The sequence below is a fragment of the Balaenoptera physalus genome (assembly GCF_965194825.1).
Source record: "Balaenoptera physalus genome assembly, chromosome: 3".
Classification (NCBI taxonomy): Eukaryota; Metazoa; Chordata; class Mammalia; order Artiodactyla; family Balaenopteridae; genus Balaenoptera; species Balaenoptera physalus.
The window spans coordinates 1,007,084-1,032,041 of record NC_138890.1 but is presented as its reverse complement, the minus strand read 5'-3'; the positions used below and the strand labels follow the sequence as shown (position 1 = coordinate 1,032,041).

Sequence of the window (24,958 nt, the reverse complement as noted above, 5' to 3'; positions counted from 1 at the left end):
GGACAGTGGGGGACTCTTGTGGGTTGGCGGAGCCGTCATGTGGTGCAGAGTCGGCCACGTGGTGCAGCTGTGTTTGGGTATCTGGCGCCCAGAGTACTACAGGCGTTCTTTGAACATATTTGTTCATTTATTCGCCCACCCATTCACCTACAAGTGCGTTCTTTCATTTATTCAATCCATAAGAGTAAAATAATAGAGATATTTGTTTACAGCAGATGTCTAATAGTCGAAAAATATTTATTGCACACCAACTATAATGGCCAGCAAAATGTTTGCTCTCATTACCTTGTATTGGGGTAGACGGACTATAAACTAGTAAACTAGTACATAAATGAACAAATTTTACTTAATGGCAAGCGCTATGAAGAAAAAGTGGGGTGCTGTGATTGTGATGGGTGGGGGTAAGTTGGCTGGGATGGTTAGGGAAGGCCTCTCTTTCACACGTGCATTTGCAGAACGGAAGGAAAGCATTCCAGGTACAGGAAACAGCGAAAATGAAGAGTAACAGAATTAAACTTGATGTCCTCAAGAGAGAAAAAACCTAGGGTGGGTAACGAGAAATTCCCTAGTAAATTAGCGTTAAAGTTGCCAGAAGCGTTCTCCTAATACATTTTTATCCTACTTAAAACGCATGCACACTTAACACCCTGGGTTATTTTCATTTCATTTCTTTTGCAGAAATGAAGGAGGTGGGTTTTGGGGCCGGTTTAATTCTCATAATTTTTTCTTTCTGGGTACTTTAGACGGTTCAAGGTTTTGTTTTAACCGACAACCCTAGATATAGGTCAGGTAACTGCACTGTTCCAAAACACCTGTTGTTTGAAGTCCTGGATCCGTTCACTGAAGCTTTCTCAATGATACTTGCTTACATTTCTGTTTTTTAAATAAATGTGTGTTTAATTTAATTGACCAACTGGATTCAGCTAACATATGTGGCGCACCATCTCTGTTCATTAGATGCTAGAAGCTGGCCAGGATGCTAGGAATGGGATAAGAGCCTGAGATATGGGAAGCGACCACGGAGGACCTTAAATGAGGGAGAAAACTTGTAAAACTAGCCAGATACCCAACAAAGGTAGAAAGGAGGCAAGTACAAATTAATACAGGAGCTAGAAGCCCAAGGGAACTACTGGCAGAGAGAACCTAGCGAAGGCTCCAGGGCGCCAGCTGTGTGGGTTTCCATGGAAACGCCTCTCCCCCCGCCTCCCCGAAGGCTCTGCCCTCTCACCACTGAGAGCCAATGACGGGCGGGGGTGGTTCCAGCGCATGCTCAGGATGAGTCAGCGCCTGGGCGCGCAGCCTCGGGTTGTGGGTGGAGCTGGGGTGCGCGTGCGCCCTGCCGTCTGGCGCACGCGTCTCCCAGCATTCAGTTGGTGCGCGGGCGGTGGGCACTTCAGTTCTGTAGGCTTTGGCGGCTGAGTGGATGGAGGCTGCCGGCCGCTACGCCGACGCAGGCCAGGTGGAGGGAGAGGTCGCCGGTGCACACCCGCCAGCCATGAAGCCCCCCGCAGGTACCGGCCGCCCATTGGTGTGGCCCCGCTCGCCGGACCCAGGAGCCGCGCGCCCCCTCCCTCGTGGTGGCCCCTGGGGCCTAAGAGCGGAGCCCAGTGACTCTCGAGTGACCCGGGCCCAGGCAGGGGAGGGGGGGGGGTCAGCGAGCCCGGAACCCCGACCCCTCGGTTGCCGAATAAATTAACAACTTTTCCAGCGCTTCACTCATTCGGCAAACTCCGTGTCACTTCTGCTGAGGATGGGTCTGGCCCTGGGGTGGACTCTGAGGGAGTTCTAGACGCAGTTCCAGAGCCGGAGACGGACGTTCAACAGGCAAAAATTAAGCAAGGGCTTTAGACAGTGGTGCCCCGGTGCCGGGGCTGGTGGTGCTTCTTTAGGGAGGGCGGTCCTGGAGGGCTTCTCGGAGGAGGTGGCATTTCATTCAGCCTGGACCCCGTGGGGAGAAGCAGCTGTCCTGCGGGAGGAGCGTCCCAGGTGGTGGGAATCGCGAAGGCAAAGGCGGGGAGGCAAGCGCACCAGTAGGGCGTTTGGAGAGCAACAAGTCATTTTAGCTGGAACACAGCTAGGAGTCCCTTTTATGGGAAGCACAAAGGGGCGCTATGGAAGGGTTTTCATTTAGGGGAGCGATGCCACCCGCATACTGTATTTTAGAAAATCGCCCAGGATGTTGAGTGGTGCCTCCTGGAATTTTCTCTTGCCCACCTATCCTCGCTCTGTTCTTTCTGCAGCTCATTGTGATGATGATGATAATAATTGTATTAATAATGATAATCATAATTATGGTTATTCAGGCCTCAGGGAGGCAGGAATGTTGTCTGCCTTGTTTGCTGCAGGATTGTTAGCTCAGAGATCTGGCACGTAGGTGACAATCAGTAAGTATTTATGAAAGGAATGTGCCTGCTCCAAGTTTTCAAATCCTAGTTCCTCCAAAAGATTTTCCCGACAATTCCACCTCACTCGGATCTCCTGCCTTTCCTGAGCTCCTGGAGCCCTTCTTTACCACCAGATTTAATGCAGACTCACAGACCCTCTTGTGCAGTTCTTGAAATCCAAAATATTCTGCAAAGATATTCTCTAATTTGAAGCAGTCATTTGGCCAGAAAAATCGAACCTCTATTGAGGTGAAGAGGCTCCCCCCGCCACTTAGTGTGTATCAGTGGAAGTAAGCTGCCCGACTTTGAACCCCACCTCTGTCGCTTGCTGCCTGTGGCATCATGGCGAGCTCAGGATTCCCATCTGTAAAGTGGAGCTACATAGGATGCAGAGTACAGAACTGCCTGAGAGTTCAGTGAGGTCAAAACACCCTGGAACACACAAGAAGGTTTTCAAGTGACAGCTGTTGTTTTTCTTTTAATTAATTAATTAATTTATTTATTTTAGGCTGCGTTGGGTCTTCGTTGCGGTGCGCGGGCTTCTCATTGTGGTGGCTTCTCTTGCTGCGGAGCACAGGCTCTAGGCGTGCGGGCTTCAGTAGTTGTGGCATGCGGGCTTCAGTAGTTGTGGCACACGGGCTTCAGTAGTTGTAGCGCACAGGCTTAGTTGCTCCGCGGCATCTTCCTGGCCCAGGACTCAAACCCGTGTCCCCTGCATTGGCAGGTGGATTCTTAACCACTGCGCCACCAGGGAAACGCGACAGCTGTTGTTATAGGACCACAGTCGTGTTTCCAAAAACTCCTGGGGCTAGAGACGTCACAGTAATCAGATTTCCCCCTTTTAGAGGAGTAATACAATACAGATGTTCCAGGTTCCATTCAGGGAGGTTGGGGGTACCACCCTGCAGTCCAGTTATTCTTTCAGTGAAACGCAGGTATATGCCAGATGTCCCGCTCAGCACCGCTGACTTCGGGGGCGGGGCCTCTCCTGGGGGCGGTCCTGGCTGCTGTGGGGTGTTGAGCAGCACGCCTGACCTTGCTGAGGAAGAAGCATCACTCCCTAGTGGTGACAACCACAGACGTCCCCAGACATCCCCCAGTGTCCCCTGGGGGCAGGATCACCTTGTGCTCTAGAGAGCCGATCGCCCTGTGCTTCCCCAGAAAGCCCTGGGGCCTCGCCATCTGCTCCGGGAAACAGTGGACTCTCCCCGGGCTGTTACTCTGACCCTGATTCCGAGCCTGAAGCAGACACGCCGGGTGTGGGGTTATGTTTTCTGGGTCCAGCCTGTGCAGGAGACGCCCTGGACGTGGCGGCACCGTGCTCGGCCGTGAACTACCTCCGGTGGGACCTGAGTGCCCAGCAAATCGGGGAGCTCACCACCAAGCTCATCGAGGAGACCAAGCGCGTGTACGACCACGTGGGCTCCCAGGAGCTCCAAGACGTGTCCTACGAGAACACGCTCAAGGCACTGGCCGACGTGGAGGTGTCCTACACAGGTGAGCTCTGCCCAGACCGGGCGACACTACCTCCTCCCCGGGGGCCCGGTGGAGAAAGGCAGCCCGGGCCGGCCAGCTTGCTCTGTCCCCGAGGGCCCAGAACGGCAGCGTCAGACAGTGTCTGCCAGCTCTCCTCTCGGGGAGCCGGCTCACGTGCCAGCCTTGAAACTGGAGCCCCTTCTCACCCCTGCCCGTGTGCCTGCCCCGGGGTCTGTTTGTTTTCTCTGAGCCTCTGAACTTGGTCCCCTTTGGTTTTCTCCTCCCACGGTGTCCTGGGTCCCCTGATACCCTGAGGCGTCCTCATCGCCACCCAGTGGGTCCTTCCCTCTTCTCCTCCACGGGGTCTGTCTGCTGCCTTTGTATGTCAGATACACAGCTCGCCTCCCAGAGCCCCCTCTGCAGAGCTTGATGAGGCAGAGAACTCTGAGCCGAGGAGACCCCCTGTGCCCGGATCTCTAGAACAGCTGTTTTTCTGGGAACCGTCTAGAATCCCTGAGTTCCAGCTGCGGGATTCTCACATGTTCCTGACGCCTCGCCGTGCAGGGTGTGCTTGCCCCTGGCCTGCAGGCCTATACTCCAGAGGATCCGCCCTGGGGGGGCCCAGTGTGCCTTGGGCCCAAGGGTGAGGGCTGCGGCTCAGGCAGCGGATGAAGAGCCCGCAGGCCGGCTCTGCCCCCTAGTCCCCTGCTCTGGCGGGGGCGGGGGAGGGGGTGGCGGGCTCAGTCTCCCCTCTCATCTGTGGCAGGAGGCTCTGGAGTGTGGATGATGCAAATTCCCACCTCGGGAGGGACCCTGCCAGACGTGATTTGGTCTCTCCTACTCCACTTCTGTGGCCTTTTCTTTCTATCTCTCCTCAGTACCCTGAGTAATTTTAAAGAAAACTAGAATTGGACCACGGCACTCCCCTCGACCAACTCCGGTGCCTTCCCACTGCCCTGGGGGTGAAGGTGGGAGCCCTCGACGTGGCCTCTGGGGCCCGGCCACGTGCCGCCTTGCCCCTCGTCCTGCGCCCCATCTGGGGGCTTCGTGCCAGCCGGGGAGCCCCTCCCCTCTGCTTGGCTGGGCGTCGGGTTCTTTGAGCACAGATTGAGCTCCGCCCCGGCGCCCCTTCCTGTGTCCCCCCTCCCCACACCAGCCACCTGGACTAATCCCACACTCTGCTGTTTCGTTGTCATACTCAGTGCAATCACAGCCTGCAAATCCCAAACGGACAGAAAAGGCTGTTTCTGTCCTTTTCGTGGCTTGCTCTCGGGCCACCGGCATCAGACCCGCCCAGAGCCCCACTGTGTTTGGTCTAGTCAGCTTAGCCGGTGACTGCCCTGCAGAGGTTTCCACGCTGCAGCTGACCCACCAGACCTGGGCCATCTCGGTGGCCTGGAACTATGGAAGCCACCAAACTGTGATGTTAATTCAGGTCTCCCCCATGCAAAGTATATGCTTTTTTAAACACTGCTGTGTTGAGACAGAATTCACATACCATGTAATCTGCCCACTTAAAGCATAGATGTCATTGGTTTTTAGCGTATTTAGCATATCCAGCCTTCACCACTATCCAATTGTAGAACCTTCCATCACCCCAAAAAGAAGCCCCGTCCCCATCAGCAGTCACCCCCTGACAACACTAACCCACTGTGTCTGTGGATCTGCCTGTTCTGGACGTTTCCCATCAATGGAATCACACACTGTGTGTCCTTCTGTGTCTGGCTTCTCTCACTGAGCATCATGTTCTCAGGGTCTGTCCACGTGGCAGCAAGTGTCGGGACTTCACCCCTTTTCTCGGCTGAGTGATGCTCCCATGTGTGGAGGGACACGTGTCCAGTCATCTGCTGATGGTGTCTGGGTCGTGTCCACTGTTCGGTTACTACGGATCATGCTGCTGTGATGGCGTGTGTAGAAGTTTTGGGTGGAGGATGTTCCGTTACTCTCGGGTGTGCACCTGGGGGGGGGGGGTGGGTCTGCGGGTCACGTGGTGACTCAGCTGAAGCGTGTGCTTTCACAGCCGCCACACCACGTCCTGTCTCACGAAGCGTACACGTGTGCTGTGAAGTATAAAATCTTTGGTGAGCTGCAGCGTAGCCATGGGCAGCCGTGGCTCTTTTCTGGCACTGCGTCCCTTTGTCCTCTTCTGGTCTCGTTCTGCTCCCTGTTCCGGTCCCTCTTGGCTTGGGGTGTCCTGAGCTGAGTTCCTTCCCTTTTGGACTGTGAGTCCCCAAGGACGGGGGTAATTGCTCATCTCTAGCCTGGGGCTGGCACCCACCCGTTTCCACCCGGGGCCGTTTTCACACCTGTCCTGTCGTCTCCCCGTTTCAGTTCAGAGGAACATCCTTGACTTCCCCCAGCACGTCTCCCCATCCAAGGACATCCGGACAGCCAGCACGGAGGCAGACAAGAAGCTGTCCGAGTTCGACGTGGAGATGAGCATGAGGCAGGACGTGTACCAGAGGATCGTGTGGCTGCAGGTGAGCGCGCGGTGGGGCGTCTTCAGACTGGGTCCTTACGCTCCCCAGGCTTTACGAGGTGTCAAGCTGGAGGGGGCCCCGCAGGTGGGCAGTGGGCACCACGGGCTGTGCGCCGGGCCTGGGGAAGGTGGTGAGTTTCACGGTGGGGCCATTGGACCACAGCAGACGACGTTAGAAACGTGACAAAGATGAGTGGGAGGGAGGAGAAGAAGCATAAAATGCCTTCCCGGGTCCACAAGTCACCTCACTTTCCCGACCTTGCTGGGGACACCTAGAGGGGACGTCCAGTCTCCAGCGTGAAGTGAGGGACGAGTAACAGGTGTGTGCACTTCCTGCCTTCCTGTGGATGCTCCGTGCAGCCGGCCGAGCACTGCTGCCTGTGTCGGGGGGACCACAGATACTTCTCACGTGGCTGGTGGGTGGTTCTTAGAACCCACTGATGCGTATCCCTCGGGACCAGGGGAGGCCCCATGGGTGCTTTGTGCAGACACGAGGACGGGGGCCTCTGAAAGCGCAGGCAGTGCTTCTTTTAACAGAAGTTTTCACTGACAGAATTAATTGTAGGTTTACGTGCAGTTGTAAGAAATGATTCAGAGCGGTCCCGGCTACTTTGCCCCGTTTTCCCCCTTTTGTGAGAGTAAAGTCAGCGTCCCAGCAGGATCCTGACGTTGACACAACTGCCCCTGTCATCCACTGCCCTGGGAAGGTCCCCAGCGGCTTTCGGTCTGGGGCTCTTCCCAGTCAGGCGAGCATTTGTGTACAGCTTCTGTGTGGACTTCAGTCTCCATTTCCCCGGGGTAAGTGCCCATGACGGCGGTTGCCGAGTCCTGCGATGGCTGCTTTGTTAGGAAGTTTTGCTTTCTAGGAAACTGGCCAGCTCCTTTCCAGAGTGGCTGCACTGTGTTCCGCTCCCTCCAGCGACGACTCCCCTGTTCTCTGCTGCCTCGCCAGCACTGGGCACCGTCTCGATGTTTTGCTGCGAGCAGAACTTTGGTTATCTTGTTCTAGGAGAAGGTACAGAGTGACTCGCTGAGGCCAGAGGCGTCGCGGTACCTGGAGCGGCTGATCAGGCTGGGCAGGAGGAACGGGCTCCACCTGCCCGAGGAGACGCAGGAGGTGAGCGCCTGGCTTGGGTCCCGCGCGCCGGCCTCTGCCCATCTCTCTGCCGCCTCAATCCCAGGAGGGAAGGTCCACGTGGACCAGCGCTCCCTCTGCACCTGCTCTGCCCTCGGTCCTCAGGGTCACAGGGCTTCCCCAGGGCACAGGCGGCGTGGGCCCCTCCCTGCATCCCACCCCAGCCCCGCCTCATCCGGGCCCTCCCCACCACCGTGGCTTTGTTGGGAGGGTCTCAAGGAAGGACCCCCCCTCCTCCGAGCCCACTCCACCCTCAGCCCCCGCTCCCACAGAGCTTCCGTCCCGACGCCAGGCCCGTGAGGCTCCCACAGCAGCAGCTCTGTGACTGCCGGGTTTCTACAGTTCAGTTCAGACTGCATCTACCCAGAGTCAGAGCCCGCGGGTCAGGGCTCGGCCCACGCCAGCCACGGGTCCACGTCGTCTTCTGCGCTTGTGGCCGACAGGCTGTGTCAGGAGTTCCCACGCGCCCACCCCGAGTTCTGTTCGTTGGCTAGCGCGGCCCCCAGAACACAGGCACCCAGTCCACAGACTAGACCACCAGGTTTTTATAAAGGAACAGCCGGGTGGAAGGAGGAGGTGGGAAGGCGTGGGGTGGGGCTGGGGCTTCCAGGCCCCCTACAGGCACCCACCCGGCAGCTCTCTGAACCCCGAGTTTACTGAGATTTTGTTCCATGAGCACGATTACATCGTTGGCCATGGGCCACTGATTCACGCTGCAACCCCTGTCCCTCTCCCCTCCCAGGAGGTGGTCAGGCAGTGGGGCTGTAAGATGCAACCCGTCCTGTGGCTTTAGGTTTAGGAGCTGTGTGCCAGGACTGGGGACCAAGACCCAACCCGTTTCTCCCGTAATTCACAGTGCAGCTCCCACTGGGCACGGAGGCTGGGGGCGACGGGAGGCTGAAGAGCATGGCGTCCGCCTTCACCCCCTCCCTCCTCTCTGGGCTGAGCCCTGCGGCCGCGCGGGTTTCCAGTGGGGCCCCCCCCCGGGGGGCCTGTCCCTTCAGGTCCTCCCAGCTGCCTGACACCCCTCTGCCCCCAGCGTGGACCCCAGAGCCCTCAGCTCTTCCCACTCCTGGTCCAGCAGGACGGGGTCCCTGCGGCACCCTGGACAGGCGGGCGATGGGCAGCCCGGCCCCTCCCGGGAGGCAGCCCCGTGGGGTGGGGAGGGGGGCAGGCACTGCGAGCCACCCATGGTCAAGAGCGTCACCTCGGTGGGCGGCATGGGCGCCGTGGCTACACGCATCTTGATGGCCGGGATCAGACCCAGCTCTGCCACCAACCGGCTGGGTCCCCGGAGGCTGGTCACTGGACCCCGTTGTCCCTGTTCACCATCTGCAACGTGCGTGACCCGAGGACCCCCTCACAGGTGGTGACCGAGTCGGTTTGTGTGGAGGACAGAGAACAGTGAGGCCAGCAGATCAGGAAAGAGCTTGTCGCTCATGGTTCTGGGCAGGGGCACGCCTCGTCACGTAGGGCCTCCCGGGAGCACGAGGGTTCAGCAGGAATGAAGGGACGGGTGGCTGGGGACAAGAGCATGAGGTGTGGGTCCCCGGGAAGGAGCAGGCTCAGGATCGGCTAGAATGACCCCGGGGCTCCGGGCCTCTCCAGGGTGACGAGGGCAGGGGGACGGTGGCCCCGAGTGTGGGAGCCCCGTACAGAAGGGGCTGGGGTGCAGCCCTGCGCTGGCTGGTTTGCGTCAGAAAGTGAACGACGCGGTGAACGCGGGTACCAGGCCCGACCCAGGGCTCAGCGACAGCTTCGGCCGGTGCTGTGCCTTGTGGTGGAGGAAACCGGGACTCGGAGGACTGTGGGACTCCAGCCTCCAGGGTGGTCCCGGGCACGTGGGCCCCGAAGTCCTGCGCAGCGGCAGGCACGTGGAGCTTCGAAGCTGGGGGAGGTGAGGGTGTGGACACTGGGGCTGCGCAGACGGCCTTGACACTTGAGAACCACTGGCCGGAGGGACCACGGGGAGGAGGGCGCCCAGGAGAGGCGGCCTGCTGGCGCGGGGCAGGGTCCTGAGCGCCGCCCCGCCCTCCCAGGGCACCCTGTGCTCCTGCCCAGTCATGGCCCGTGGGGCCGTGAGGCTGCAGGGAGGCCAGTGCCCGGCACAGCGCCTGCTGCCCGCAGAGGCCTGGCGTCCCTCGGGCTGGTTCTGAGCCAGGCGTGCCTGACGAGCCCCTGCTCCTGGCAGAGCCAGCGGGCATGCTCCCCCAGCGCCCCTCCTGTCCTCCGACAGGCACGTCTGCTCAGCCCAGGAGCGGGGCCGGGCGCGCTGAGTCCTGTGCCGGTCAGGGGGTGCAGCCTGGGCAGGTCCTCGAGGCGCCCTGCCTGCTGCTGCCCCGGCAGGGGCCCCGGGGAGCCGGTGCCTTCCTCTGCGCCCCACGTCACTCCCTCCCCCAGGCTGGTCCATTTCTCCCTGTTTCTGAAAGCCAGATAGACCCTGAAGGGACAGAAACTTAGCTCCGTTGAAATGGCTGAAACTTAGGCTGTCACCTTGGGGTAACTCCTGAGGAGGGTCCTAACAGGACCCGAGGTCCTTTCTCTCCCATCTCCCTCCTCTCATCCGCCTCTTTTCCCTTAACCTGCCTCCATGCCCCCGCCCCCCGATCTCACGGCCGTCTTCTTCCTTCAGAAAATCAAGAGCATCAAGAAGAAGCTGAGTCTCCTGTGCATCGACTTCAACAAGAACCTGAACGAGGACACGACCTTCCTGCCATTCACGCGCGAGGAGTTGGGTGCGTGCGGGCCCCACAGGGTGGTGGAGAGGCATCTGTGTGCCCCTGACCCCCGGGAGGGCCTTCTTCCGCTGGGGCACTCAAAGTGTTTGGTTCCCAAGGTTCTGGATCCTTCCTTGGGGACGGTTGCGGTCTGTCTACCGAGATTCTGCCCCAAAGGGAGTTGTCCGCCGAGACCCCACCCCCACCCTGCTCTCTGTGATGTTTCTTTAATCTTACAGGGTCCTCCCCAACCTGATCAGCGTGGGGTCTTGAAGGGCTGAGGCCTGGGCGGCTTTTTCAACTTCTGCCCTCTTCCTCGAATGCTTTATTTTGAAAACTTCACACCTGTAAGGAAGTGGCAAGAATAGCACCAGGGAGACCCCGTGTGCTCCCCAGGCCCGGCCTCCCTGCGTGGATGCCGTGTGTGCTGTTCCTGAACCGGGGCCTCCGGACACGTCTCTAGGAGCAAGGGTGCCTCCTGAGTCCCTGGGTGCAGGCACCCCTCGGGAAGCAGAGCGTGGAGCGGTACCCCCAGCCGTCCCGATGGCAGTCTTTACGTTTCTGGCCCCATCTGGCTTGAGCCAGGCCTCAGGCATCGCATTTAGTTCCTGTCTCTCCAGGCTCCTTCCCTGTTGATCGGTTCCTCAGCCTTTTACAAACTTGCTTCCGTCTTGCCCACGTTGATAGTTTTGCAAAATCTAGGCCAGGTGGGCAGCGGCCTGTCGCCTCTGCCCAGGGTTCAGATGGGGCTGAGCATCCGCACCGGTCTGTGTAACAGGCTGTTGCATAAGATGTGACACCTCGTTTGCCTCTGGGCGGCTGGGTTTTGGGGACACCCATGGATGCACGCTGACCCAGGCAGGTTCTTCAGGTCCATCACGCCAACCTCTGCTGCCCTAACTTCTGGTCCCCAACCCCCTGTCCTGGGCAGCAAGACCCACTTGGCTCCTGGCGTTCACGGGCCAAAGGGTGGTCCCAGGCCTCTGGAAACTGACAGCTGAATCTGCTGGCACAAGCTGTCCTGTGGGGCTGCTTTTCCCCCCATCTGTCTAGCCCAGGGGCCCTGCTGTCATGGCCCAGCCTCCCGGGTGAGAGGGTGAACCCCAGCTCCGTGGAGCAGACACTCAGAGCCCCGGTGACCTGTCTCACAGGGCTGGGGTGGCGGCTGGACATGTGTGGCCAGCCTGGTGGGGTTTGACCCCGTCTGCAGTTTCAGTTCCAGCTGAGCAGGAGCCTTGCTGGGTTATTTTCTCCTGGTTGTGGAAGGATCCCTGGTGTCATTTTACAGAAACATAGATGGTGTGTTCTTTCTCTGTTTTCTCCCTGCTTCCTGTCCTCCCTCTCTCTCCCTCTCTTCCTCTCTCTCTCTGCCTCTCTCCTTCTCCCTCTCCTTCCCTCCCTCTCTTTCTCTACCTCTATCCCTCTCCCTCCTTCCCCCTCTCCTCCCTCCCTCCCCCTCTCCTTCCCTCTCCCTCCATTCCCCTCCCTGCCTCCCTCCCTCTCCCCCTCTCCCCCTCTCCCTCCCTTCCTCTCTCCATCTCCCTCTCACTCCCTCCCTCTCTTGAGAGAGTCATATATACACATAACACTTTGGTTTCTTTCCCTAAATCTCAGTCCTAAGGCAGTTTCCTCTAGGCGTCTTCTCTGTAAAGGCGCCATTCTCCGTTCATAGTCAATCGCTTCTCCAGAGAAGCTTGGAGGTTGGCTCCTCTCATTTGTTTTCACCCACTAGTTCTGTGTAATCTCTTAGTTTGTATCTTCTTGTAAGTCAGAACTCACCCCCCCTGCCCTGCCCCGTCACCCAGTACTTGCCGACCAATGTCTTTGTATCTATGGGCTTCCAGGTCCTGGTCTTTCCGGCGGGGTACGGTCCCCTGCTGTCATCACTTACTTAGATGCTCATTGTCCCAATGTGGCCTCGAGGAGCCCCTTCAAGTGGACGTGTCCCTGTGATTCTTCAAGTACCTGCTATTTGACACGGGGTGGGCCGGGCTCACTTTGTCCTCTCCCTGGCCCAGCCCGGCCTGGCCCTGGCAGGATAGTCAGAACCAAGGTCTGGCTGCTGGCTGTGCTCCCAGATGCTGGGAGCTGCTGCTTCTAGGCCCCCTCAGCTGACGAGAGCTGTGTGCACACACGCGCGCAGACACACACCCATGAGTGCCTACCGGTGCCTTCAGCTCAGGTCGAGCACCTTAGATTCGCCTCGTGGCGCCCCTTCCATGCTTTCACCACCTTGTCCAACAGTGAGAACCGGCTCCTGGATGAGCGTGAGGCTGAGAGAGAGTCACAGGGTCTTCCGGTCCCAGTAGGGAGGAAGAGCCGGTTCGGGGCGAGGGCGGCTCTCCCTAAGCTGTTTCTTGTTGGGTTAGGGTTCGAGTCACGGGCACACCTGTCGGGGCCCGCCGAGACGACCCACCTGAGGGGGATCCTCTGGGGTTCCTCCACCCCTCCCTCGGCTCCCAGGCCCCAGGGCTGAGCTGGGTGGCGAGGGTTCCGAGTGAACTGGCCTCTGAGGTCGGAGCCGGGGCATGAGGGGCGGTAGCCTTGCATCGCCCAGGCTGTGAGACACAGGTCCCTGGAGGTTTTAGTCTGAGGGCGATGCACCCAGGTCTCCACGCTAGGAGGACAGGCCAGGTTGGAGGCCAGCCATTGCAGCAGTGCTGGCAGCTGGGATGGGGCGGGGGCACCGCCCAGTCAGGGCTGCCTGGCGGTTTCTGCCTTCCACTGGTGCCATCCACCCAGAAAGGACACAGAGGAGACGGCAGCCCATGCCATCCCGGGGTGGACGCCGTCCCGGGCTGGAGCCTATCCTGGGGCGGATGCTGTCCCAGCCTGGAGCCTGTCCCGGGGTGGACACTGTCTTCGGGTGCAGGCTGGCCTGGGTGGAGCTGAAAATAGCTTTTCCTCCCCGAGGGCATTCTGATGAGGAGAGCAGCAGTTGTCTGAGGCGGGAGAGCCCTCGACTTGGCTCCTTTGGGTGCAGAGGTGGGAAGTGGGCGTGTGGGTGGGCCGCAACGGGCACTGTGTTCCCTGCTGGCTCCCGTTCCTCGCTTCCCACGCGGGAGGGACGCCCTCCCTTCCCACCTCGGTCGGGCAGCCCGCGGGTCCTTTCAGAGCCCCCGGATTTGGCTCCCACAGGAGGCCTCCCTGAGGATTTCCTGAACTCACTGGAGAAGACCGAGGACGAGAAGTTGAAGGTCACCCTCAAGTACCCGCACTACTTCCCCCTCCTGAAGAAATGCCACGTGCCCGAGACCAGGAGGAAGGTGGAGGAGGCCTTCAACTGTCGGTGCAAGGAGGTGCGGAGCCCGCCTCTGCCGGCTCAGTGCCCGGAGGGGCCCCATGAGCTCGCCCTGCCCCTAGCAGGTGTCCGGGGGTCTGGCTCCGTCCCCCAGGCCCCCGGGGCAGGAGTCTGAGCCTTTTCTTCCTGAGCTCGCCCTTCTGCTCCCTCGCTCTCGAGCCTTAGCCTCAGGTCCTCTCCCTCTGGGGTGTTGCCGGATACATACCCGAGGAGCTCGGATTCGCAGATGTCCCCCCCGCATCCCCTCTCTGTGCCTAGCATGTGGGCTGGGCCTTCTCGCTGTGGCCCGGGCACGGCCTTGACATTCAGACATTGGTTCCGGCATGGACACTTGTGTTTGGTCCATACCGCGTGTGGCTGCAGTCTGTGCTTCTCCCGTTTAACATCTTCAGTAGATGGGGGCTGTGCATGAGCCCTTCATCTTCCCCGCAGACACCACTGGTGCTTGCTCGGCCTCGCGGGGATGCGGGGGGCATGGGGGACAGTCCTGTGTCCCCACCTTCTCGAGCTGCAGACAAGCCACGTTGGTCCTGTGGTGACTGGGGGCTCCCAGGAGAACCCCACCGCAGAACCGGAGAGGTGGCCCCAGAGAAGGAGGTGTACGCCTGGGGCCGGGCCTCAGCGGCGAGCCCCGGGCCACCTGCGGCAACAGGCATTTCACCGTCCAGGGGCTGGGTGTTTGGGCGCTGTGGGGATGAGCTACTGTCTGCACGGCAGCCGAGTTTGTATTGTTGAGCCTGGGAGGCCCCTCGGGGGCTCCTGGAGAGCCTGGCCGCATTGCTACCCACCCTCAACCTTAGAGCCCGTCACGGTTCACACCCTTTTGGTTCCAAAGGACCTGTGTTTATAAAGACCACGTGGTAGGACAGCACCAAAGTGCCTAGAAATCTGGGCCAGGAGGAGGAGGGAGGGGGATTGGCTGTGCCTGCCAGCAGCCTGATAGCCCTGCCCGCCCGCAGAGACCTGGCCCGGGGCCCTGCGGGGAGGGCATGGCCCACGGTCCCCAGCGCCGGCCCTCTCTGGGTTCCAGGAGAACTGCGCGATCCTCCGGGAGCTGGTGAGCCTGCGGGCCCAGAAGTCCCGCCTGCTGGGGTTTAGCACGCATGCTGACTATGTGCTGGAGATGAACATGGCCAAGACCAGCCAGGTGGTGGCCACTTTCCTAGGTAACCCCGCCTCCCCCTGGGGCCCAGTGGGGAGCGGGGTCAGGCGGACCTTGACGTGGTGCTGCCCTGAGACCCCACTGTGTCAGCCCCTGCGGGTCGCCTTCCTGGACCCTTCATTCTGCCTCGAGGGGCACGGGGTGGGGGGCGGCTGGGGGGCTGCCACAGGGACGTAGCTGAGCCTCTCCCCTCCGCCCGCAGATGAGCTGGCCCAGAAGCTGAAGCCCCTTGGGGAGCAGGAGCGGGCCGTGATCCTGGAGCTGAAGAAGGCCGAGTGCGAGAGGCGGGGCCTGCACTTTGACGGGCGCATCAACGCCTGGGACATGCGCTACTACATGAACCAGGTGGAGGAGACGCGCTACCGCGTGGACCAGAACCTGCTCAAGGAGTACTTCCCCATGCAGGTGGTCACGCGCGGGCTGCTGGGCATCTACCAGGAGCTGCTGGGGCTGACCTTCGACCTGGAGGAGGGCGCCACCGTGTGGCACGAAGACGTGACGCTCTACACGGTCCGGGACACGGCCTCGGGCAAGGTCATCGGCAAGTTCTACCTGGACCTCTACCCTCGGTGTGTGCTTGGGGGTATATGTCGGCCATGGGCCGGGGATCCTCTGCGGAAGCTGGGCCTCACCCCGCGTCCCTCCCCAGGGAAGGGAAGTACGGGCACGCGGCCTGCTTCGGTCTGCAGCCAGGCTGCCTGCGGCAGGACGGGAGCCGCCAGATCGCCATCGCGGCCATGGTGGCCAACTTCACCAAGCCCACGGCCGACACGCCCTCCCTGCTGCAGCACGATGAGGTGGAGACCTACTTCCACGAGTTTGGGCACGTGATGCACCAGCTGTGCTCCCAGGTGGGTGCGGGCGCTGGGCTGCGGGCAGGAGCGGGGGAGGGCCCGGGCGTGCATGGTCCTCAGGCATGTCCTCGCCGCGGGATTCTTCAGCTGACGTCACCCCGGACGTGGCGACGCCCTCGGTGTCAGCTTCCATCATCAAACCCCATGCACTGGGCACGTAAACAACGGAAATGGATGTCCTGGAGGTTCTGGAGGCTGGAAGCCACTGATCAAGGTGTCAGGGCTGGTTCCCTACATGTTAAATACATGTACTCAAGAGTTGCCTTTAAAAAAGACAAAAGAAAAGAAAGGAACGTTGCCTGCAAGTCTGGTGACAGCCAGTGATGAGAACCAGAGGGAAGGCTCTGGGGCGGGGAACGCCGCGCCCAGTGAGGCCTTGGGGCTGCTGCCAGTCTCGATGGAGGCTCAGCAAGTCCCGGTGACTTCCCCACGTGGGGCCCCCAGCTGAGCGGCCGGGCCCAGGACCCACTGCTCGCTCAGTCTTCCCGCGGTCAGCCCTTCGTCCTGAGAGCGATGCTCTCACAGGCTGCACCGGAGCGCGTGGGGACAGTTCACTGAGCTGTGCAACCGTCACTACTGCCATGTTTTGGAACATTTCCATCACCCCAAAAATGTTCCTCCCGCCCTTAGCTATCACTCCCCTCCCCAGCCCCTGACAACCAGGAACCCACTCTCTGACTCTGTGGATCTTCCTGTTCTGGATGTTTCCCATCAGTGGAGTCGCACCCTCTGTGTCCTTCTGTGCCTGGCTTCTCTCACTGAGCATCGTGTTCTCAGGGTCCATCCACGTTGTAGTGAGTGTCAGGGCTTCACCCCTCTGCGTGGCTGAGGGACGTCCCCGTGTGTGGAGGGACCTCTTATTACTAGTATGTTTATGAGCAGAAGGTTTTGACTTTGAAGTTAAGCCTATTAACTGTTTTCTTTCACGTTTTGTGTCCTATGGAAAAAAATCCTTCTCTAACCCGAGGCACTGAGTTTCTTCTGCCTTTTCTGCCTAGAAGTTTTGTAATCAAGCCTTTCATTTTGTTGTTGTCCACTATGGTGGAGTGTTGTCTGTGGTGTGAGGCTGGGGGTCACCCTCTGTCACCACCTTGTCGCCACCGATCCCCACGCAGCCACATGTGATGTGTGTTTCTGTTTAAAGACACCTGGTCTGATAGCAATTGTTGATTCGCTCACGGCGGGGTTGTAAGCCTCGCCTGAAGGAAGCTCATCTAACACACTTACTGTCCCCGTGAGCACGTCACCGCCCTCCTGCACTTGGGACAGCAGCCAACACTTCAGCTGTATGCTCGGAGCCGTGTTGAGCAGAGAAATCACCCCAAAAACACAAAAATGCACACATTGGGGCATTCAGCAGACCGTGAGAAGGACGCTTGTTTGCAGTTGGGGCTGGAACCGGAAGTTGGGGGTCGAGTGACCCAGGAGTGAGGAGGCAGCGTCTGCCCTGCTCCCTGGGGCCTGGGAAGGACATGCCGGGGTCACTGGGCTCGTGTGGACCCACACCTGCCGGGCCTGGGTTCCAGCCACACTGCGTCAGGCGCCGTGTATTCAGGAAGAATTTCAGGCACGAAAGAGGAGCAAAGAGCGCCTGCCAACGGCTGCCATCCGGATGCGCCGTGTCCGCGCCTTTGCCTCGTGGGTGCGGGGCTTTGGCTGGAGAGTGTTGGCTCCATGGGTGGGGAGGGGGCGCGGTGATCCACGGGATGGCGGGCTCTCTGCACCCCTGTGTCCCGGGCAGGTCTGGGGTCCGGGATGGGCCCTCCTGCAGCTCCACAGCCCGCCTTGCAGGCCGAGTTCGCCATGTTCAGCGGGACACACGTGGAGCGGGACTTCGTGGAGGCACCTTCGCAGATGCTGGAGAACTGGGTGTGGGAGGTGGAGCCGCTGCTCAGGATGTCCCAGCACTACCGCACGGGCAGCGCCGTCCCCCAAGAGCTGCTGGACAAACTCATCAAGTCCCGGCAGGCCAACACAGGTGCGGCCGGGCCAAGGGAAGGGAAGGGGGCTCCCGGACCGCCCCGCTGGAGAGGGCGGCCTGGACACAGAGCCAGTCCCACGTCTCCTTCCTCCCGCCCCCCAAGGCCTCTTCAACTTGCGCCAGATCGTCCTGGCCAAGGTGGACCAGGCACTGCACACGCAGACGCCCGCGGACCCGGCCCAGGAGTATGCCCGCCTCTCCCAGGAGATCCTCGGGGTCCCAGCCACGCCAGGTAGCCACGCGCGAGCCGGGCCCACCTTAGGGGTTGGGGTGGCAGCCACTGCCCGGGTCAGGAGGATCGTATGGTGGCGTGTGAAGGGGGACCGACACACGCTCCGGCCGAGGCCCGCGGACTTCTGGCCTCTTCCTGCCTCGGTTCCTGGGCTGGTCCCTCCAGCTGTGGCCCGTGGAGGCCAAGGGTGGGGTGGGCGGCTCTGCATGTGCTTTCTGGAGAGCCTGGAAGGGGCAGGAGAGGGATTCATACCCCGGACGGAACGCGTCGACGAGGTTTACACGTGCGTGTCGTTGCGGACACGCGGTTCACTCCCTTGTGAGCCCTTTAACCCGCGCTCTCCCCGTGCTGGAGGGCAAGCCCTGACTCATTCCTCGGAGCCTCGGCAGCTGTCCTTGTAAGAGGCTTAAGGGTGAACCCTCGTGAGCTTCAGCAGAAAGTGGGCAAAGATTGATTTGTGTCCCTCCACTGAGTTGCCCGCAAGGTCCCCGTTTTCTACAAGTGTTGGACCAATACTCCCTCTAGTGGCAGGGGACTCAGACAGGGCTGCTTTGAGGCCCCCGCTCTCGGGAAGGGGCACTGAGGGGCCAGGGGGCTGGGCAGGAGCCTCTCTGCGTGTGTCCCAGGGACCAACATGCCTGCGACCTTCGGCCACCTGGCAGGCGGCTACGACGCCCAGTACTATGGCTACCTGTGGAGCGAGGTGTACTCCGCGGACATGTTCCACACACGCTTCAAGCAGGAGGGCGTCCTGAGTGGCAAGGTGAGAGGCCGGCCTGCCGCGCAGACCAAGACGGCGGTCCTCGGCCTGGGGCTAGATGCCTGTGCCACCCGCCTGGGCCTGCCCGGCCCTGAGGGCCCTGCCCTGGACCTCCTGCTCCCCTGCCCTTTGTTCAGCCACAGCAGAGGTGGCCACACCCACACCCCCAGATCCCCTCCCTTGGATGCTGATGGCCCCTGGAGCCAGGGGAGGGGGTACTCCACCCTCCTGCAGCCCCGTCCCCTCTCGGCAGGTGGGCATGGACTACAGAAGCTGCATCCTGAGGCCGGGCGGCTCCGAGGACGCCAGTGTCATGTTAAGGCTCTTCCTGGGTCGGGACCCCAAGCAGGACGCCTTCCTCCTGAGCAAAGGGCTGCAGGTTGAGGGCTGTGAGCCGCCGGCCTGCTGACGGCACAGGGTTCTGCCCACCCCAGCGGGCCGGGTGCCTTAGCGCCCCGCCGGGGCGGGGGAGGGGCCGCGTGTCCCCCCAGCCCCTGAGTCCCTGGTGGCCGGCCTTGGCCAAAAGTCTCCACTTGGACGTGTCTGGAGAGCCTGGCGTCAAGGCTCCCACTTGTTGCACTAATGCAGCCCCTTCTTGGGGAGCTTTCCTGGTTAAAACATGGTTCTTTGAAACGCAGCCATTAAAAAAAAGACTCCAGTCCTGGTCTCTGACTGCCATCCCTTCCACCACAGGAGTGGCATGGGGACTGTCACTCTGGGGGGAGTTGTGACCTTGGTCGGGGATCAGCCCTGGGGCCGTTGAAGGCTGCTGTCCGCTGATGACACGTCTGGGTCACTGGGAGACGGCTGAGCTGTGGGGTGAGTTCAGACGGGGATGGCCCCCCAACCCTGGCCGGGCCGGCTCTCCAGTGAGGGGGTGTCAGTTTCCTACCGGCCTCTCGCCCGTCACTGTTTGGCATCTCGGGGGCTGTGATTGGCTGCAGCCGGTTCTGGCGGTGGGCACAGCTGCGGGAAGCCCTGCTGTGGCTGTCCCTGTCCCCGTGTCCTGTCCTCCTGCTCACGGCTGGCCGGCTGGCTCCCTCTCTCTGGTCATTGGCAACTGGTGAAGTCTGGACCACAGCAAGGGACCGCCTTCCTGGGTCCTAGCAATTTTTCCAAAAGGCCTTAGGGGTGTTTTTTGGTGGCGGTAGGAATTCAGAGAGGGTGCTGCACCACTGGAGCGGTAGGGTGGGTCTGGACCATCCCGTGTGTCCTTCCCTGGCCTTTGAGCTCCTCGGGAGCCCTGCCTCCGGCCCTTCGTCCCCACAAAGGACGCCAGGCAGCGGAGCGAGGGTGCGGGCAGCGCCCCGACCTTCTCCCCGGGGCCCAGGCGGGCAGGCCGTGCCACGCTCTGTCCTCCCCTCAGCCTGCCGACCCGTTCTCACCCGCCCTGGGCCAGTCGGCTGTGGACCAGGCTGTGGTGTCTGCCCTTCTGCAGCACCGGCTCAGCTCCCTGCACCCACTTCTGTGCCTTCTGTGTTCTGGGCTGTTCGCTGGCCCAGAGCCGGTGGGCAGGCGCCCCGTGGCCAGGAGGGCTGTTCGTATGAATTACCTGGGGCTCGAAAAGGAGCACAGCCGGCCTTCCATCCAGGCACCTCTCGATGGATATGGAAGTGGTGTGTCGGGGGCTGGGAGCTGCTTGTCTTCCCCTGCACCGATCCCCCACATGGTCCCCGTGCAAAATCCAGTTGTGGCGTTGGCACACCAGCTGTGTGCCGGGCAGTCCGTTGCGGGAGCCACAGGCCTCGGGCTGGTGGGCCACAGGGTTCCCAAGCGGGCAGGTCAGGACTGAGAGGGTGAGGCCTTTCCCCGGGTCCAGGGCCCAGACTGAATGCCGGCTGGAGGCCCATCTGCTCACCGCCCACCCCCCAGCCCCTGCCCTCACATCAGCCCCCAGGGCTGAGCTCAGGTGTTTGATGCCCAGGCTCCCTGGCAGCCCAGCCCGTCCCCAGTCCTCCGTGGTCACTGAAGGACTTGGAAGCAGGTTGCCCCACAGAGACTGCTGTTCCCCGAGCCCTGGGCAGGGGGCAGGGAGGACGGGCACAGGGCCTGCAGGGGTGTGGTCGCCGGGGCAGCCGGAGCAGCTCCACACAGTAAGTAAGAGCATCTCACCAAAAACAGTGCGTTTCTCCAGCCACCCTGGGACCTGGGCTCAGGTCCTGGCGCAGGAAGGGGCAGCAGTGCAGCTGTTACCTGTCACTAGGGGTCGACTGTGGTCCGGTGCCACCTCTTAGATCCTCCCCCTGTCCCCTTCCGGGGTTGCGACAGGACCCCTGCCAATCGGGTTTTCACTCCTCCCCATCCCCTACCCCTCCTCCATGAAGGTGGAAGGAACACGTTTTTAAAAAGGATGGAGCTTGGGCTTCCCTAGTGGCGCAGTGGTTAAGAATCCGCCTGCCAATTCAGGGGACACGGGTTCGAGCCCTGGTCCTGGAAGTTCCCACATGCCGCAGAGCAACGAAGCCTGTGCGCCACAACTACTGAGCCTGAGCTCTAGAGCCCGCGAGCCACAACTACTGAGCCCGCGTGCCACAACTACTGAAGCCCGCGCACCTAGAGCCCGTGCTCCGCAACAAGAGAAGCCACTGCACTGAGAAGCCTGTGCACCGCAATGAAGAGTAGCCCCTGCTCAACGCAACTAGAGAAAGCCCGCACGCAGCAACAAACACCCAACACAGCCAAAAATAAATTTATTTATTTATTTTTAAAAATTGATGAAACAAGTGTCTATCCAGGGATGAATCGATACAAAAAATCTAGTCCCTCCACAAGCGGGAGCATCACTCCACCATGAAAAGGAGAGAAGCACTGACACTCGTTTACAATGTGGATGTACCTTGAGAACATGATGCTCAGTGAGAGAAGCCAGACACAGAAGCACGTTGTGATGTTAATTGTAGGTGTCAACTTGACCGGGCTGAGGAACGTCTGGATAGCTGGTAAAACATTTCTGGGTGTGTCTGTGCAGATGTTTCTGGAAGAGATTAGCATTTGATTCAGTAGACTGAGAGATCCGCCCTCACCCATTTGGGTGTCATCCGACCCATCCGGGGCCCAAGTGGAACAAAAAGGCAGCAGAAGGGCAAGTTCCTTCTCTCTTCTTGAGCTGGGACGTCCCTCTCTTCCTGCCCTGGAGCTCCTGGTTCTCGCGCCCTTGGCCTCGGACTGAATCACACACAGCTCTCCATAACTGTGTGGCCAATTCCTATGATAAACCTCTGCTATGCTCTGTTTCTCTGGAGAACCCTGACTGCTGTGGCCACAGTGTCTGATTCCATGCATGTGAAATGTCAGGAGAAGGTAAATCCGTAGATGAGTGGTTGCCAGGGCTGGGGCTGTAGGGGGCTTGGGGGTAATGGCGCAAGTGTAGGGGGTTTCATTTTCTGGCCGATGATCATTTTTTTGTTTTGGCCACGCCACCCGGCTTGCGGGATCTATCTTATTTCCCCAGCCAGGGATTGAACCCAGGCCCTCAGCAGTGAAAGTACCAAGTCCTAATCACTGGACCACCAGGGAATTCCTGATAATGTTCTAGAACTGATGGTGGTGATGACTGCATAACTCTTGAATTTACTGAAAAAACCACTGAATTGTGTACTTTTAAAGGGTGCACTTTCATATGTGTGCATTATATCTTAAATTTTAAAAATAAAACAATATTGGGAGGCTTCCCTGGTGGCGCAGTGGTTAAGAATCCGCCTGCCAGTGCAGGGGACACAGGTTCAAGCCCTGGTCTGGGAAGATCCCACATGCCGCGGAGCAGCTAAGCCTGTGTGCCACAACTACAGAGCCTGCGCTCTAGAGCCTGCGAGCCACAACTACTGAAGCCCGCGCACCTAGAGCCCGTGGTTCGCAACGAGAAGCCACTGCAATGAGAAGGCCGCGCACCACAACAGAGTAGCCCCCACTCACCGCAACTAGAGAAACCCCGCGCGCAGCAACGAAGACCCAACTCAGCCAAAAATAAATAAATTTATCAAAAAATATATATATATCAGGGGTTCAGGGAACCTGACGTCTGTGCACAGATCCTGGCCGGCCCTAGAGGTGTGGGGAGCCAGCTTGGCGGGAGACAGAGGGCCCCTGGCAGCCTTGGGGAGAGCAGGCAGCCCACACGGGCCCATGAAGGAGCCTGGATGCACAGATGCCTGGCCCGGAGTCTTTAAAAAATGACAAAAATCAACTTAGGCCGAGTGCAAGAAACTCGCCCCACAAAGGAGTACAAAGCGATTCCGTGGACTTTCCTGGCGGTCCAGTGGTTAGGACTCTGAGCTTCTACTGCAGGGGGCACAGGTTCGATCCCGGGTCAGGGACATTCCATGTGCCGCGGTACAGCCAAAAAGAAAAAAAAAAAAAATCGATTCTGTTTACATGAAGCCCCAGAGGAGGCAAAACTGGTCCAGGTGACCGACAGAGAGGGGAGAGCCAACTGGGTCCTGCAGCCGCTCATCTGGGCTTGAAGAGCTTACGCACAGGGCAGTGAAAGCAGGTGCCTTTCATTGCGTGTAAATTCTATTTCAAACCCAACCCAATTCACAAAAGTAACCATGAGCCCACTCCAAAATCAACTGCCGCAAGCACATTTTAATAACTGGAGGGGGAAGACTGAAAGTGGAAATGGTGCAGGGAAGGCAGTTTTGTGGTTTTATATTCTTTGGCAACAAAGTTCTTTTCCTTGACTATTACTCTCTCAAAACGTGACCTTGGATGAGGCACCACTGCACACCGCCTTGGGCAGTGCCGGAGGGGCACCCAGCAGCCGAGCTCAGACCCAGGCCCCCACGGAGCCTCACCGGCCGTGGTGTTTTCATCACAGTGTTGCCTCAACACGTTTAAAAACTAATATATGTGTAGCTAAAAAAAAAAAAAAAAAAATCACTAAAATCCCCATCATGGAAAATAGCCATGCCCAGCCCCATGCTCCCTGGACCAGACCCCCTTTCAGCAGTTTTGGTGGCTTCTGGCATTTTCCTCCATGTCTCTAAAGTTATTTATGATGCTTCTCCCCTTCCTCCTCCTTTTTTTTTTTTAAGATATTTATTTATTTATTTTTGGCTGCCTTGGGTCTTCATTGCTGCGCGCGGGCGTTCTCTAGTTGCGGCGAGCAGGGGCTACTCTTCGTTGCGGTGTGCGGGCTTCTCATTGCGGTGGCTTCTCTTGTTGCAGAGCACAGGCTCTAGGCGCAGGGGCTCGATAGTTGTGGCTCGCAGGCTCTAGAGCTCAGGCTCAGTAGTTGTGGCGAACCGGCTTAGTTGCTCCGCGGCATGTGGGACCTTTCCCCACCAGGGCTGGAATCGGTGTCCCCTGCATTGGCAGGCGGATTCTTAACCACTGCGCCACCAGGGAAGTCCCTGAAGTAATTAATACTTCCGAGCGAGCATTCAAGCACACAAAAGAGAAGTCCAAGACCTTAAGAGAGGAACTGGGGTCCCTTAAGAGAGGGGGAGGGGCACCTGCCAGGGAAGACAGAGCTCGTCAAGAGCGGTGACGAACTCTGGGCCATCCAGTCGTGGACAGCTGCGGCCGAAGGACTCCATGGGGTGGGGGGCAGGTACCCAGGTCGGGTGAGGATGGCAGTGGACCAGGTGAGAGGCCAGTGCTGGACAAAAGGGGCGGGCCGCCCCCTCTCCCACCCAAAGAGCCCATGCAATTGGCCTGAGGTCCCGCAGCCAAGCAGGGACTAGGGCCCAGGTCCCCTCGGAGACCTGGGTGGGGTCGATCCCAGCCCATCCATTCACCAAAAGAAATCCCACAGGGGGAAACCGGACGGCTCCTTCGCCCCAAAGGAAAAAAGAAGGCCCTGAAAGGCCGCTGGAGGAAGGGCCACCGGGACAGGCTGGCTTTAGGCGTGGGCACGCTGGGCTGCTCTCTGAGCATTAGAGGGCGGTGCTCACGTCCGAGGGCTCTGGCGGGTAGAAACCAGCCCAAGCCGGGAAGCACCACCACGTGGCGCGATCTCGGCTCGGGGCACACTCTGGGGATGGAGAATGTGGGTGCCCGTGACCTCCCGAGGGGGCCCTAGGGGCCAGGTGCGTGCGGGAATCGCGCGGGGGAAGGGAGGCAGAGTCTGGAGGCCAGCCCAGGCGCTAGGGGCCTCGGGGGAGGGACACCGGCCCCGAGGCGAGGACTGGGGCAGGGCGCCTTTGCGCCCCCAGGGCCCGGGCCGCCTCGGGCACCTACCTGCGGCCGCGCCCGCACGTGCCACCGCGCCCGGCCCGCCCCAAAGCCCGTGGCGGAGTGGTGGGGCGGCCACGCCACGTGACCGCCCCGCCCGCCCCGCGCGTGCGCCCTGCCCGGCGCCCCATTGTTGGCGGCAGCCGCGTCACGGGGGCGGGGCCGGGGCGGGGCGGCCGGCGGCCGGAGGGAGGCGGCGGGAGGGCGGAGGGAAGCAGCGTCCGCGCCGCCGCCGCCGCCGCCGAGGAGCCGCCACCGCCGCCGCCTAGAAGCAAGCAGAGCCGCGCCGCGCCGCCGCCGCCC

The 24,958-nt window shown here is 60.2% G+C and overlaps 1 protein-coding gene and 1 long non-coding RNA gene across 8 annotated transcripts; one reads left to right on the top strand and one right to left on the bottom strand.

Moving 5' to 3' along the window:
* The first annotated feature begins 1,346 nt into the window (after positions 1-1,346).
* Positions 1,347-19,139, top strand: THOP1 (thimet oligopeptidase 1). Of its 7 annotated transcripts, none has more exons than XM_082456009.1 (13): positions 1,348-1,511; positions 3,669-3,881; positions 6,192-6,340; positions 7,349-7,456; positions 10,107-10,209; positions 13,306-13,490; positions 14,523-14,658; positions 14,857-15,223; positions 15,304-15,505; positions 17,300-17,486; positions 17,593-17,721; positions 18,384-18,484; positions 18,735-19,139. In XM_082456009.1, the coding sequence occupies exons 1-13, from the start codon at positions 1,424-1,426 to the stop codon at positions 18,888-18,890; spliced, it is 2,124 nt and encodes a 707-aa protein (XP_082312135.1). In that variant the 5' UTR covers positions 1,348-1,423; the 3' UTR covers positions 18,891-19,139. The 7 variants fall into 7 exon arrangements, with proteins under 7 accessions (XP_082312132.1, XP_082312138.1, XP_082312135.1 ...); XM_082456007.1 differs by having other exon boundaries at positions 18,348-18,484; XM_082456010.1 differs by having other exon boundaries at positions 18,325-18,484; positions 18,735-18,871.
* Positions 19,140-19,239: 100 nt separating this feature from the next.
* LOC309657980 lies at positions 19,240-24,798 on the bottom strand. Its single transcript, XR_014261987.1, has 3 exons — positions 24,662-24,798; positions 21,318-21,455; positions 19,240-21,237 (listed from the first exon to the last, which is right to left on the bottom strand). It is a non-coding gene; the product is annotated as an uncharacterized lncRNA (long non-coding RNA).
* Between the last annotated feature and the right edge of the window lie 160 nt (positions 24,799-24,958).